At 45.6% G+C, this 15,841-nt stretch overlaps 1 protein-coding gene across 2 annotated transcripts in view; it reads left to right on the plus strand.

The window, feature by feature from the left end:
• The window catches only part of RNF4 (ring finger protein 4), a 42,308-nt gene extending 30,505 nt beyond the window's left edge, over positions 1-11,803 (plus strand). For both annotated transcript variants that reach the window (XM_008567807.1, XM_008567806.1), the window contains 6 exons: positions 521-635; positions 3,339-3,418; positions 9,756-9,765; positions 10,183-10,342; positions 10,941-10,989; positions 11,559-11,803. In XM_008567807.1, coding sequence (XP_008566029.1) covers positions 521-635; positions 3,339-3,418; positions 9,756-9,765; positions 10,183-10,342; positions 10,941-10,989; positions 11,559-11,708 — 564 coding nt within the window. In that variant the 3' untranslated portion in view covers positions 11,709-11,803. The remainder of the gene's footprint in view (positions 1-520; positions 636-3,338; positions 3,419-9,755; positions 9,766-10,182; positions 10,343-10,940; positions 10,990-11,558) is intronic.
• Positions 11,804-15,841: the final 4,038 nt, after the last annotated feature.

The following is a 15,841-nucleotide window of genomic DNA, read 5'->3' on the forward strand; positions in this document are numbered from 1 at the left end:
GTGGGGGGGGGGGGGTGATTGTTAGGGCGTGCATAATATTCTAAAAGGATAGAGGCCATATTTCCCAAACACAGACCAGCTTTCCACAATGGATAGAAACTCAGGAAACTTAAGTTCTTTAGACTGAAAAGGGGCTTAATAAGGCTGAACACAAATTCGAGGAAGATAGATCTATAGCTTTTGGTTAAAAGGAGGGGTTTGTAACCTTTGTCTGGCCAGGCCAAATCCTGACCTGGACGGGGTCTTCTGTAGAAGGGGTATCATGTACCTTTGATCCACTGATAGTTTAATATAATAAAAATTTTACTTTACAGAATTTCTGTTCACTGTATCTTTGGGGTGATTTCTCTGTGTAAGCATTGCGTTCTGGTTTTGAAGGGACCCCAACCTCAAGTCAACTCACTGGCTACTTACTCTTAATGAGTTGAGCCATTCCTGTGTTGACCTTTTTATTCTTCTTCCTGAAAACCTGTCAGTCTGGATCCTATGTGACTGTTTCTTTTCCGTTTGATACCCACAGAGAAAGCGTCGTGGTGGAACAATAAGTTCTAGACAAGCCCAGAAGCGAACCCGGGAAGCAACCTCCACCCCCGAGATTTCCTCAGAAGCAGAGCCCATAGAACTTGTGGAAACTGGTAAGATTGCCAGGGTCACGGTGACTGTGGAGTGTTAAAGTGGAGAGGCAGTGTGGTGTAGTGGGGAACATGCAAGCTGGAGCCAGCCGGTGCCCACCACTGCCACCTTCCAGCCATGGGGCCCTGGGCAAGTTATGTTATGCACCATTTGAGCCTCCTCTACAATAGGGGATGATTTTCGTGCCTGCAGCTTAGAGTTGTCATAAGGCTGGAATGAGTCAATACCATAAAACACTTAGAACGGAGCCTGGCAGGTAACACAATACAAGGGTTAGCTATTAGAAGCTGCTATCAGTGTCTTCTTAAGACCTGTGCAATCTCAGACTCACCCGTCATTTATAACTTAAAGCTAAATTGAGCAAAAGCTGCCCCTAAGACCTCTGCAGATTTTGAAACAGCCTCTTAGCTGGGCTAACCATTCGATCTTCTGGAAAGGTGCAGCAGGGGAAGTGAGCCTGCCCTGGGTCCACCCTTTCTATTTGAAATTGTGTTCCCAATTTGCTTGACCTCGTGAAATACTTCGCTTTCCTCTTCTGTTTTTCATCAAGACAAAAAATTGCCCAAGAAGGCAAAATTGTTGACAGAGCTACCTATGTTAGAGCTTGGTATAGACAGAGGCCGGGAAGGTGTCAGGTGGCCTGAATCTAGTCACTTTGCTCTGCATATACACTTATGCGCCACATGATGATGTTTCTGTCAACAATGGACTGCATATATGACAGTTGTCCCTTAAGATTATAATACCATTTTTTACTATACCTTTTCTATGTTTAGATATGTTTAGATACACAAATACCATTATGTTACAGTTTCCTATAATATTCAGTACGAGTAACATACTGTGCAAGTTTGTAGCCTAGGAGCAACAGGCTATACCATATAGCCTAGGCATGCAGTAGGCTGTACTGCCAAGGCTTGTGTAAGTACACTCTATGGTGTTTGCGTAATGACAAAGTTGCCTAATGATGCTTTTCTCAGAACATGTTAAATGATGCGTGATCGTAACTCAAATTGTTTTTAGTGTTAACCAGTTACTCAGTTGGTTAGCGCACAGCCTTATAACACCAAGGTCATGAGTTTGGATCCCTGAACAACCCAGCAAAAAACAAAAATTGTTTTTATAATCATGATGCTTGAAAAGTGACATTTTAAAGAGAAGCTACTTAGTATGAAATACAACTCAGAGTTCCGTGTGGTCTCTGAGTTCAACTTCTAATAGTGAATTCCTAAAAGCTTTGACTTCTTTACCTAGAGGCTAGGTCCTGGCCTTCCATCCCCAAAGCTGGTGCTTTCCTCAGTTGTGACATTGAGCACACAAGTGGTCTCTTGGAGGCCTCAGAATATCAGGCCCAGGAAGGGTCCAACTGCTTTCCAATGAGGCATTTGTCATGTAGGCAGGTCTTGCCCCTGTGTGCTCAAGCTGCCAGTTGGAGTGCTGTTTTTGTAAGAGCCAAGTCCACCAGAAAGAATGGTTCAACAAATCATTGCATATCAATACATGAACTACTAGGCAGCAGCCATTCCTTTTCATAATGAGGTCCTTTTGTGTAAATTACATTGGAGATCTGTGATATAGTGTGGTTTTTATTACTGTGAAACTTTAATACAAGAAAATAAAACAACTTAGAATATGTTAAATGCATAGGGCTGGCCAGTTAGCTCAGTTGATTAGAGCATGGTGCTAGTAGCACCAAGGTCTAGGATTTGATCCCTGTACTGGCCAGCTGCCAGGTAAGTAAGTAAGTAAATAAATAAATAAATGTAAGCTTAAAAAAAAAAAAAACATTAAATGCATTACAAGTCACTTTCCCCAAAGAAATATTAGACTAATACTGTTTCTAAAAATCTTAACTTCATAATTTTTAATGTTAACTAACAGTAATCAAAAAAACAGAAAAGGTTGTAAATCTTTTTTAAGTTTATATAAATGGAAGTTATATTGTACCCCTCATTCCCACCTGCCAGACATAACTGCTGTTAAATGTTTGGTCCATATCCCTCTCACCTTTATCCTTTGCTCATGTAGACATCGTAATACACGCCAGGGCTCAAAAGACAATCTCCACAACAGGTCCAACCAATTCTGGCATGTCAGGGTTCTAGGGGACCAATAAATATCACCCTTGTTCTCCATCCAAATGGGGAGGCACTTGAGAGAGAAAGGGAGATTAAAAGGTCCTCCCTGTGCTAATTGATGAAGTTGCCGAGCTAAGCATTTCTTTAGGTCCTTGGGCCAAGTGAGAGTGGTCTGCTTCTCCTGCTGGGAGAAACATAGGTTTAGGCCCATCCGTCCCAGAGAGAAATGCCCTGAGCTGAGAATATGCCTGGTGCCTTCTCTCAGGCACTCCATCAGGTAAGGCCTTGCCACTCCCCTCTGAAGGTAGAGGTGAGGGCAGACGGCTGTGTGGGAGTGTGACACCACGAGGATAGAGGTGTGCAAGTGCATGCACCCCTCCCCCTCATGTTACACTTGTAAAAAAAAAACCACACACACACTTTCTCTCTCTCATGGCAGAATTCTGGAAGGGCATTTGTTGGGTGTCAGTCCTGTGATTGGTCCTTATAGTCTTTGCATTGTGTACTTCAGGATTTTTATAGTTTATAGGGATAAGCCTGTGCTATGTTTGTGATCATATTAGTAAAGCTTAGAGGGATACACCCTTACTTTCCTCCCAATGCTTGTTGAAATGCTTTATTTTGAAGCTGGAGATGAAATCGTGGACCTCACCTGTGAATCTTTAGAGCCCGTGGTTGTCGACCTGACTCACAATGACTCTGTTGTGGTAAGTGTTTGAATGTGAGAGGTGGCCATTTCTTGGGTGTGGATACCTGGCCAGTGCCAGTGCCTAAAGACCTTGGTCACAGATTACAGGTCAAGGTTACAGCTTGTGCTGAAAAGGCTCATGCGTTCAGTGACTGGAGTCCAAAATGGAAAATGTTTCAGGAAAATCATTTGTTGTGGCTTTGTTGCCTAAGGACTAGGTCTGTGTGACCCAGACCTATCCACAGCTGGTCACAAAATGGTTTGGGGAGAATCTGAAGGCCTCCACATCTGATTCCACAGTTTACACTGGCTGTGTGACCTTGGGCATGTTACTTAGCCTCATTCACTTCGCCCGTTAAATGGGGATGAACCCTCGTGTCAACAGGGTATTGTGAGCATTAAAAGAGATCCCACGTTGGAGTCCCTGGAACCTAGGATGGTACCCAGTTGATACGAGCTTCTGCCCTTCCTGGCTGAAGGGGAAGGGAATATTTGCTCAGCACTGCCAGTTAACATGGCCTCAGAGGATGCTGGTACCCTGCATAACTACCTGATGCCTTGGCTGTGTCCTGACCCCAGGGAAGATGGAACCCAGGAGGCTGCCTGAATCCCCTTCCCATGGTACCAGTTATAGACCTGGCAGGGAATGTATGTGCCCCATGTGCAGCCTGTGAGAGGTGAGGCCTGGTCTGGTCAGAGGACATGTGGAGCTGCTGGTTCTGATAGACCTGTTCCTGTGTGCGGGTATGGGAATCTGTTAGCTCACTGACCAGCATCCTAGGGCAGGTTAACCTTTCTCAAGGATGCCACTTGCGCGCCTTCTGATATAGCGTGCCAGGACCGCAGTTTGTGGAGTGGAGGTAATGGCACATTTGACAGTGTTGTGCATGTGGGTGCAGGTGCTGCTGAGGAGGACTGTGTGGTACACGGGGATGGAGGAGGTTGTGAGTTTGTGAGGCTTCCCTTGGCCCTGAGGCTCACTGGTCTTTGGGTTTTCCTGACTGGACTGGTGCTGGACTGTTAGAACAGGGACAGATCATAGGCATTGCTTCCTGCCTATGTGCTTAGAACTTAGAGTAGTGTTGCGCTAAGAAGCTTCAGACTTCTTGAATAAGAAGAAAAGAGTGGGGATGATGAACCCCCTTGTCAGACTTAAACTCTGGTCTTGGTTCGAAACCACAGGGCTGTCCTGTTGTCATCCCTGCCCCCGCCCCCCATCTCCCAGCTGCCCCTAGCATCTGACAAGATCATGGGTGAATGCTTAAGGGGACACTGGCTCCCAAAGAGGACCTCGTGGTTTCCCTGGAGATTTGTTAGAACTTTCTGAGATAAGCAGAAGTGGGTCTAGCTATACATGATCCCCCTTGGGCCTCCTGTGCTTTCCCAGGTATGTGTATACATACAGTTTCACTCCTGATTTCTATGATTGGGTGACAGACCACAGACCAACATCATCGCCCCTTCCATGCCTTTGTTTTGTCTAGATTACTAGACTCCTCTTCCTACATGGGCTTTCTCCCTGAGCTCTCTTCCCTTCTTCCCGTTTCCCTGGGCTTGGGCTCCATGCTCTGCTTACCCCACATCCAGTTAACCCTGGGCTTCCTGCTTAACCTTGTAGAGTCTGCAGGGAGACCCAGGGACAGAAATACTGGAGTTGGGGGAGCTGTTCTGGGAGGGGAGGGCCAGAGTCAGGCTGTTAGGTGAGGGGGAGACAGTCCTGGGTTGGGAGGTACTATAGGTTGATTTGGCCAGAGGATATACCTCACACTGGCTTCAGTGTTGCTAGTCATAAAAGAATCATTTTGGATGTAATAGCTCTCACTATTCTATTTATTCTCCTCTTGTTATGATTGATTTTACAAATCCAAATGCCAATTTTATTAATTTACAGTGAGAAGCACATGTGAATCTGAAATTCTACTGTTCTAAGTAGATCTGCTCAGGAAGTGTAATAGTGTTAACTCAGGACAAGGGGCATCTATTAGATGAATCATGTGTTCAGGGTGACCTTAGACTCCGCCTGCAGGACAGTAGGAAATGGACAAATGTATTCATTCCAAAATTGGGTTGATCTTACCCATTCTACCAGTATCTGTGGGAACAGGTGAAGTGTACTGCTTTAGCTCCGGGAGTAGCTCTGTATCTTTAAGATAGCAATTCCTAGATACCGGGATTTAGGGGCAACCTTCAGAATATCAGTGAGCCCTCTGAACACTAGAAACTTGCATGTGGACTTGTGCTTTTTCCCAATTGCCGAAGGAATCTAAAACCTCCAAAGAGTTAGAGAGAAATATGTGAAGTGCAGTGAGACTTTGTACATCTCTGCATTGATAGTCTCCCTCAAAATTAACTTTTATTTTTGGAATTGCATAACTCAAAAAAGGCCATCATTCCTGGATCTCAGGATATGAATACCTTTGCTTTTTACTAAGTTAATGACAAACTGTTTTCCAGAGTTACCAGTTTACATTTGCACCAGTGCTTGAGGTCTCCTTGTTCCACATCCTCACAACTGCTTTTCAGTTTTAGCCAGTCTGATGGTTGTCTGCTGGTTTCCCATTGTGCTCTTAATCTGTGTATAAACTTTTAAAAGAGCTGAAGAAATTGAACTAGAACAAAGCAGCCCCTTTGTCTTTTTTTTTTTTTAATTACAGCAGATTTTTTTATTCTATCATGTTTTGTATCTTCTACTTAGAGGTTTGTGTTTTCTCTTGTCTGTTTATGTATAGGGGCTCTTAATATAGTACAGTTTATCGATTATGTTGAAGAAATCTTGTCCTATCTCTTATCATAAAAAGATGTTCCTATATTCTGTAGGTTTTACTGTTTCACCTTTCACATTTGGGCAGGTTTGGTTTTTTCCATTTCCTTTTTTTTCTTTCCTTAACACACTGACTGAAAAAAATTAGCATTGACATTCTTGGCTCATTCCAAAGCTGAGAGAATTCTTTTAGTTTCACCATTAAATAAGATCTTTTTTTTTTTTCCTTTTTGTCTTTTTTACTGACCGGTAACGGGATCGCAACCCTCAGTGTCGCGCCCGTACCGGGGACCGGCAATGGGATCGCAACCCTCGGTGTTGCGCCCGCACCGTGCTCAGCCAGTGAGCAGGAACCGGTCTCCACATGGGATCCAAACCCTCGGCAGGAGCGCCGCCGCGCTCCCAAGCGGCGCACTCTCCAGTGCGCCACCAGGCCGGCCCATTAAATAAGATCTTTGCCGTAGGATTTTTTGTTTGTTTATACTCTTTATCAGATTGGAGAAACTCTTCTTCATTTCCTGTTTGGTTACAGGTTTTCATTGTGAATCAGTGTTGAATTTTAACACATCCGTCTATTGGTAATTTCTTCCCTTTCATATGTTGAAGTGGTGAATTACGTTGGTTTCCAGTATTAAGCCAACCAGACTTATTGTTGTCATGATGGGTTATCCTTTTATTGCAGGATTCGGTTTGCTGATATTTTACATATGGTTTTTTCATTTATGTTTATGAATAACATTGGTTGATCTTAAATTTTTTTTTGTACACATCCCTTATAGGGTCTTGGTATCAGTATTGATATCCTTATAAAATGAGTTGGGAAGAACACCCTTTTTATCTGCTCCCCAAAAGATTTTGTAAGATTGGAGTTATTTCTTTTTCGAGTGTTTGGTAGACCTCTACAGTAAAGATGTTTAACTTAGAGTTTTAATCAGTTTTGGTAAGTTATAATTTTTAGGAATTTCTTGATTTCATCTAAAATTTTCACTTCTATTGCCATACATTTGTTCATAATGTCTTGTGGTCTGTGGCATCTGTAGTAATGTCCTTTTTCTTATTTCTGATACTGGTTATTTGGTGTGTCTTTTTAGATTAGTATCACCAGTGCTTTATTAGATCTTTCAAAGAATCAACTTTTAGCTTTGTCGATCCTTTTTCTTGTAAGTTTGTTTTCATTCCATTGATTATCTCTTTCTTTGAGTTTATTTTACTGTTCTTTTTCTAACTTACTGATTTCCATCATTTCTTTTCTACTACATGCATGTAAGATTATATTCTCTCTTTTTTTTTTTTCTTCCTTTTTTTGTCTTTTTTCGTGACTGGTAACGGGATCGCAACCCTCGGTGTCGTGCCCGTACCGCGACCGGCAATGGGATCGCAACCCTCGGTGTCGCGCCCGCACCGCGCTCAGCCAGTGAGCGGACCAGTCTCTATATGGGATCTGAACCCTCGGCAGGAGCGCTGCCGCACTCTACCGAGTGCGCCACCGGGCTGGCCCAGATTATATTCTCTTTAGCTGTATCCTACAAATTTTGGTATTGGTGTTTTTATTCAATTTAGCATATTTATCAAATTTGTATTTAACTTCCAAACATATGGGGATTTTTCTTATCTTTTTTGTTACTGATGCTTTGTATTATTGCATTATGTTCATAAAATATAATCTCTGTGTCAGTTCTTTCATATTTGTTGAGATTTGCTTTAAGGCCCAGCCTGCACAGGGTGGTCTTTACTAAAATAAGCATACTGTTTTAGGCCTGGGCTTTGGTTTCTGTCCTCTGAGGCCAATTACAAAAACGAGCTCCAATTTTTTAAGAATGATTTGTTCCTTTTTTCTCTTCATTATCGTTTTCCTTTTACTATTGACCAAATTTATTCATTTATTTTTTTTTTCCTTTTCTTTCTTTTTCTTCCTTCCTTCTTTCCTTCCTCCCTCCCTCCCATCTCTTTGTTGATATAAATAAACATGTGTTTTATCTTGGTTTTGGTTGTTTTCAGTTGGAAAATTGATCAGAATAAGTAACCTGCCATTTATTGAAAATCTCTGCTTGTGTGTTCCATCCATCTGTTTTCTTACCTGGTGTAACAGGCCACTTTTCATGAGCATTTGCAGTATGGCCATCTCTCCTCTCACTAGAAGCAGTGCAGTGATAGAAAAAAGACTGGCTTTTCTCTTTCAGAAACTGAGTCTTTGGGGGCAGATTATTGAAAAGTTTGTGTCTTTTAAAGTCGGTTTATTTCCCTGGAATTGTTTTTTGCTGTTTCCATAGTGTACTAATGAATCGTGCTATTTGTAGTGTTCTCTGTGTACTGCCTGGTTTGTCATTTATGAGACTATTGAAAGGGACTACTTGATAGAGACCGCCTTACAAGCAGGGACAGAGCCCTGTCCCTCTCTGTGGGTACAGTAAAGGACACAAGAGGCATACAGTAACTGTTGGAATGAGTGAACCAACCTAATTAAGTGTGAAGAAAGAAGAGCTTGGACATCATATCTAAGAATTAGATTGGAAGCGGTTGTACATGCAGTCCGAGATGCATTGGTTACTTGACTAGAAAGTTACCGTCAGCACCAGTCTTTCTGGTGTTCCTGCCGATACTACAAGTAACAGGAATCAGTAATTGCATGGTCTGTGCCACTGCTGGATGTAGAGAGTAGCTAACCTTCTGTGTGCACCGTAGTTCTGAGTGGCTGTTTGTTCCAGTGGAACAATGTGTAGTGCTGGGAGTGGGAAGATCATCTAAAGCAGTGTCCCTCCGTGCTCCCGGCTAGATGAGCATTCGGAGAAATGCCGGGGATCAGCTTAAGTGCAGGGGACCCCAGCGATTCCTGCTACTTGTTGCTCTCATGTTGAGGTGTTCTGAGGCTCACCTGTGCTTTGGAAGCATGAAGTGACTTCGGGTGACTGACCAGATGTACCTGCTGCAGGTCTCCACTTGTCCTTAAATGCTCTAGGCAGTGATTTATTACTCTCTGTAGCTGAGAAGCCAGACTAAAGGTAAATAGAATGTGTGGTTTTCTGATCTTGGACCAGCTCACCACAGTGCTAACCAACTGTACAGGTATAACACCAAGGTCAAGGGTTAGGATCCTCATACTGGCTAGCTGCCCCCCATGCCCTCCCAAAAGGCAAATTAAACTTTTTAGGCTAGGAGACTGGTTATTGTTTCAATTTTGGTTTTTTATTTCTTTTAAAGGTTTCTCAACCAGATTAGAGGCCCCAGAGCTTGAGTTGTGCCTCTATCCATCTGTTGACTCATTCAGTAGACATTTATCAAGCCATAATACTCTGCCCCCTGCCTCCATCTCCAGTGCCAGGCAAGCACTGTGCTACCTGTAGGGCTCTAGCTATGTGGCAGGCACATTCCAGAGTACTTGAGACACCTGCAGGGATTCCAGAATTTGATGTGGTTCAGCTGCTGGGAGGCAGAGTGACCTGGGAAGGGGCCTTGACTGACCAGGTGAGGGTTGGGGACTCTGCAGCTTATCGGAGGATTCTGCAGGGGATCTCACCCAGTAGAAACAAGAAACACTTCTGTTTATCACTTAAATCAGACTGATTGCTTCTTTGTCTTTTGTTTTTCTTTTTAAAAGATTGTCGATGGTGAGTGGTCTTATCTTCTTCACTGGGTTTGGAGAGGGATCGGAGAACTCCAGGCAGGAAAATGCCTATGATAATGCTGTGGTCAGTTCTGCATAACCAGTCCCCCTTGCACCTGCTGAAGAAACTTCACCTTTGGTGCTGAGCTACAGTCCTGCCTTGGGACCGACCAGATTTTGGAGAATGCCAACCACTTTAGACTGCTCCACAGCCCGGGCACCAGCTTGCAGCAGGGATGGGAGGTTTTTCCTCAGAAGACAAAGGACCAGCCTCCAGAGCTGGGCAGGACCTTCTGGGGTGTAGCTGGGCATGGCAGCAGTTTCTCTCTGGGGAGGAAGAGGGTCTTAGAGGCACCAGGGTGGGGTGGTGAGGATGATGAGAGTGGGGAGCCTCAACCCTGAAACGTGAGTCTCACTTTAGAAAGGAGGCGGCCAAGGAGGAACACGAGGCAGTTGCGCCAGGAGCATGCTGACAGCTGTGTGGTCAGCAGTGACGATGAGGAGTTGTCCAGAGACAGAGACGTATATGTGACCACCCATACTCCCAGGAATCCCAGGGCCGAAGGAGCTACAGGACTCAGGTACCAGCGTACCCCTGCTTTGATGCTGCTGTGCTAGGATGGGGGCCAGGATATAGAAATATTGTACTTTTTAGCAAATCTGTGAGCCCTTGGCTCTAGAAGGCTTGCCCAAACATCTGGCCCAACAGCTGAATGCAGTTGGAACTAGATCCAGAGCTGGGCTCAGCTGTTCCCACGGTGACTGGAGTGTGCCAGCACTGACAGGGTGGGTGTGAACAGGCCCAGTGGCCTCAGCCTCCTATGGCAGGAATGCTTGAGGGACCATGGCAGGCACAGCCCCAGCCCTAGACAGGGATCCTGGAGGAGGCCCTCTGAGTGAGCATGGCTGGGCATAGTGGGAGGACAGGGTGACTCAGGTCTTCATCTGCTCTGTTCCAGTTTCTCTCTTCTCTCCTCTTTCTCATGGCCACCCTCCCACACCCTCTCGGGGCAGTCAGCTTTCCCTTGTCTCCTGGATGCCTGTGCTAAGGCAGAATCAAAGGAGGCCAGGGGAAGGACTCTTGTAGGGGGATACGGGCTGTTCCTATGAAGGACACTTAAGGGTGTAATCAAATGTTTGAGTTTGCTGAGAAACTGATGTGAAGCACTGTGATCTTAGGCCCTCTGGTACAGTCAGTTGTCCGATCTGCATGGATGGATACTCAGAGGTAAGTAAACCAAGCTGTATCTTCCTTGGTTCTGGCTTCTAAACTGCTTCAGTGGAAGAATTAGATGAGACAAGATATTCTCTATAAGTGCGATATGATACCCCTTCCTGCAAGCATACCTGGGCTGGCACATAGCTTGTTGGCAATCCTGTGTGTGAAAAGAGAGTGTGCTGATTTTCTTTTGGGCCCTGCAGCCTTCCACTTCAGCCCCTGTATGCCCTGTACTTCCCGTTACAAATGTGTCAGCCTTTTGTGTCCCCTGTCCTGACCCTAACCAGAAGCTACTAGTATTTCCTGGTGCCCCTCATAACCCTCCTGCCACTGCTAGGAGACTGGCTCCTTCCTCCTGTCCTTATCACAGAGACCCCACACGCGCTTGTCTGACAGAACTGCAGAGCAGGTCCTGTGGGTTCCCTAGACCATCTCCCTGCTTTCTCTGCTGCAGCCCTGGCCCTTCCTTCCCTCTCACTGGTCATCTTAGGGAATGGGTATGGGTAGAATTCTCTGGGGACCGCTGCTGCTCCGGGACAAGGGCAAACTTGAAGATTGTTCCTTTTAATGTCTTCTAGATTGTGCAGAATGGACGTCTCATTGTTTCCACAGAATGTGGCCATGTCTTCTGTAGCCACTGCCTCCGTGATTCCCTTAAAAATGCTAACACTTGCCCAACTTGTAGGAAAAAGATCAACCACAAACGATACCACCCCATTTATATATGAAGTGTTCAGAGCTGCTCAGGAGAGATGGATGGACAGACAGCCAGCCTGGCTGGGTTCTCCACATGGTATCTGCCTCCAATTTCCTGAGCTCAAGAAGACTACTTCAAAACCAACGTCTCATATGTAAACTGCTCTTTTGTTTCTAACCCCCTCTTAGATTCTGTTATCTCCTGTTTGATGCTATGGAGCTGGACTCGGGCCTTCTCGGGCCACATTCTATATCTTTGTTCCTCTGGGGTGGTCCAGTTCCAGAGTAGGAGAAAGGGAGTCAGGCACATTGGAATTGAGAATTGTGGTTCCAGCCTCTTTTCAGAACCTGGGAAAGAAGTTTCCCGTTTGGAAAGTTTGCTCCAGCTTTCTTGGGCATGCTACCTTTCATCCCAGGTGTCTGCCAGTCGACCAGTTTGCCTGCCACATGGTGACCAAACCAGACATGATCTACCCAGCCCAAGGATCCCAGGTGCAAGAGTGGTCCCCTGAGGCCCCAGAAAGACCAACCACTGGACTTTTTTTTCTTCCCTCAAGAGTTAGAGGTCACCCGTGATTCTGCCTGCACCTTATCATTGATATGCAGTGATTTCTGCAAATCAAGAGAACCTCTGCAGGGCAATCCCCATTTCCTAAGAACGAAAAAGTGCAATAAAGCCCGTTCTTTACCTACTTTTCAGCAGCCCAGGAGATGTAGCACTGTTAGTGTCCTTCTCAGGGGCCTAATGTCACCTGTGGAGCAGTGCCCATCCCACCCTGTCTCTATCATCAACTGTCCTCAGGAACCTTACCCATGCTCCACAGTTTGCCAGGTAAATAGGGCAGGCACGTGATTGAGTGTCCTCTTGCTTTTCTGATGAAATCTATCCTGGGTTCACCACATGCCCCCTCCGGTCCTCAGTTCCTCAGTTCCCACTGCCTAGAGTCTGCCCAAGCATAGACACTGGGAAGTGGGGCAGTAATTGTGGCCTTATCAGCCGCTCACTTCCATGGCTTTGCCCAAGTCACTGCCGTACCATGTTTCAGAGATCTTGGCCCACCTGACTTGGCATTGACTTGGCTTTCTCATCCACCCCCACCAGTTGACATTTCAAAAGCTGCTCTTCTGGCCAGTTGAGCTTTGATCCTTGGGCTTTTGACTGCTCCATAGGTACTGGTTGGCAAAGAACGGTGTCTTATTTCCCCTAAGGGGCCCACGTAGCCTCTGCTCCACTCTAGAGGTGTGTGGGAGCCTCGGGTTCTCTAGGAAGCATCAAGGTGGCCTAAGCTACCCCTGACAGCACAGGGCATGGGGATGGCTAGTAGAGGAGAGGCTTTGCAGTGCCAGCTGCCTCCATCTCTGCACCCCTCCTTCCTCAGAGGGCTTCAAGCCAAACCAACAGCCTTTTTGTGTGAAACATCTTCAGGGTGGGAAAGGGGCCACTTCTGGCTTTGTTAGCAATAACTGACCTTCAGTTTACCTTTCTGAAGGAGCAGGGACTCAGCACAGAATTCACTTTAAACGGGGCTGAAGGACTGTCCCTCCTCTATGTGAAAAGAAAATAGTTTTATTCTTCATTCTGACTTTTTAACTGTTTGGCTCACTTTCAGTTAGTTTGAATGAAAATAATAATTTTCTACTTGGAGTTGAAGAGGGCAGGAGCATCGGCTCTCCTCATTGCGGTGCGGAGCGTGTCTGCCCTCCTGTTGGACATCATTGCCATTATGTTCCCTCTGGGCTTCATGGAGATACTCTTATGTTCAGTGATACCCAGACTTCAGGAGCCAAGGCAATCATGCAGCCAGTTGACTGATAAGTATGGTGACACCCATTTCAAGATCTCTGTAAGTTTTATCCTTAACGACAACTTAAGTGGTTGATCATAAAAGTTGTATTACTTCATTCTAAATTAAATAGGTTAAAAGAAAATGTGTGTTTAGTTTCTACTATTCAGAAACTGCAAATTAGGGAAAGGTTATGAAAAAATCCCTTTCCCTTCCTCAGTGTACATAGTTCAACTTTCTTTGTTACATTTAAACTATATCCATGGACATCAGTCGTTTTTGGACTCCTCTGCTAGTGTTTGAGATGGAAATAAAACCATTAATTTGAACCAAATACCTTTTTCATTCACTCATTTGCTCTTTCGAATCGGAATTGATCTTCCCCCTCCCCCTTTCGCCGAGGTGTGTGATTCTCAGCTGCCTCACACCTAGTGTATTCTGCATCAGTGTGTACAGGAAAACTGCTTGTCTGGAGGCCATCATGTGAGAGGCCATTCTTGGAGCAAAACCATCAGGCCAGGCCTTGGAATCCCTAAGAGAGCAGAGTACTCTGAGAGGCGAGGTGGGCTGAGGGGCTGTCAGTTCAGCTTGGCCAGCCACATAAAGGCACCAAGAGGTTGCTCTCAGCAGTGTGGACTCAGGTCGCCCTGGGAATCTTGCAGTGCAGTGTCCCCCCGCACCCCTGACCACCCAGACATAGGCCTCCTCTGGGAGTCAGGGCCCCAGGAGTACATGGATGTGCCAGTCACTGTTCACCAAGCAGTGCCAAAGAAGCTGAAAGGTGAGAACGGGCTTGGCTTGAGAAAGACTTAAGAGCAGACAGTGGCAGAGTTCTCCCTTTGCCTCTCTGCCCTTTCCATACCTATACAGCAGTCCCCAGGGATCGAGTAGGCCAAGTGCTGGGTGCCTGGCGCTCAGAGGCCTGCCTTGTGGTGGAGACAGTCACAGAGATGCATGCTGTCATTGAGATGCTTACTGCTTGCTTCTCATGCTTCTGGCACTGCACTTGGCTCTGGCAGGTATTGAGACACCGGCTACATTGCTTTCTCTTGGAGCATGTTTACTGAGGGAGATAGTCAATCTCCCAGGCCAGTGGAAAATCAAAACTGGCAAGGGTGAGGGACGGGTGTCCAAGAGAGCCTGTGGCAGGAAGTTTAACCTGTCCGGGAAGGTTTCCCTGAGGAAGGGATGCTGAGCTGCCATCCTCAAGGTCTGAGAAGTCCTCCAGGGAAAGAGAAGGGATTCTGAGCAGAGACCCCAGGTCCTGGGAGAAGTGCTAAGAGAGACCTCCTCCTTGGAATACAGTCAGGCCTGCAGGCTTCCATGGCACCTGAGAGTGTTGATGGACCACACGTTTCCTGGGTATCAACCCAGGGTCCAGCAGTGTCCTTACTCCAGTCCCAAAGTCAGGAGCCAGATGAGGGAGGTCTCTGTCCTGAAGCAGCCCAGGGGAGGAGGGAGGGGCCCAGTGGAAGTACAGGGAGCTGTGTATTCACAGGCTGGTACTGAATGAGAACACCTGGTGCTGGACAGGAGGGAGCCCCTAAGACTGACTGCAGAGGGGGTTGTTCCTAAAAGTTCTTCCTTTTTAACTCAGACCTTTCTTTTTCTTTTCTTTTTTTTTTTACCCCTTTTTTCGTGACCGGCAACGGATCACAACCCTCAGTGTCGCGCCCGTACCGTACCAGGACCGGCAACGGGATCGCAACCCTCGGTGTTGCTCCCGCAACTCGCTCAGCCAGTGAGCGGCCGGTCTGTATGTGGGATCCGAACCCTCAGCGGGACCACCACCGTACTTCCCAAGCGGTGCACTGTAGCAGTGCGCCACTGGGCCGGCCCAGACCTTTCTTTTTCTTACTGAATTTACTGATACTTCCAGTACGTTATTAAGCACAAATGGTGTTGGTGGATACCTTCGTGTTTTAGCATTTCATCAAGAAATGTGTTTGCTATAGGCTCTTACTAGACAACTGTTGGGTAAGGGATTTTCCTTTTCCTATCGTGAGGTAGGAATTTCTTTTCTTTCTTTTGGTCACAAATGAATGATTTTATCAGTTCTTTTTCTGTTTCTGCTGAGACAGGATTTTTCTCCTTTAATCAGTTAATGTAGTGTATTACATTTTTTAAATTTTCCAGTGTACAGCATCCTTGCATTTCTTGGATAAATCCATTCTGTTCTTGATAGTTTGTCTTTTTACATATTGCTTAATTTGTTTTATTAGGATGTTTGTTTTTTTCTTAAATCCATGTTCATGAGTTATATTAAACTAATTTTCTTATATTTTCTGTTAAGTTTTGGTTTTAAAGTAAGGCTAGTTTCTTAAAATTAGACTGAGGAGTGTTCTGTGCCCTGAATTTGAATTATTTGTTCCGTAGTAGAA

Source organism: Galeopterus variegatus, unplaced genomic scaffold (assembly GCF_000696425.1).
Source record: "Galeopterus variegatus unplaced genomic scaffold, G_variegatus-3.0.2 Scaffold347, whole genome shotgun sequence".
Classification (NCBI taxonomy): domain Eukaryota; kingdom Metazoa; phylum Chordata; class Mammalia; order Dermoptera; family Cynocephalidae; genus Galeopterus; species Galeopterus variegatus.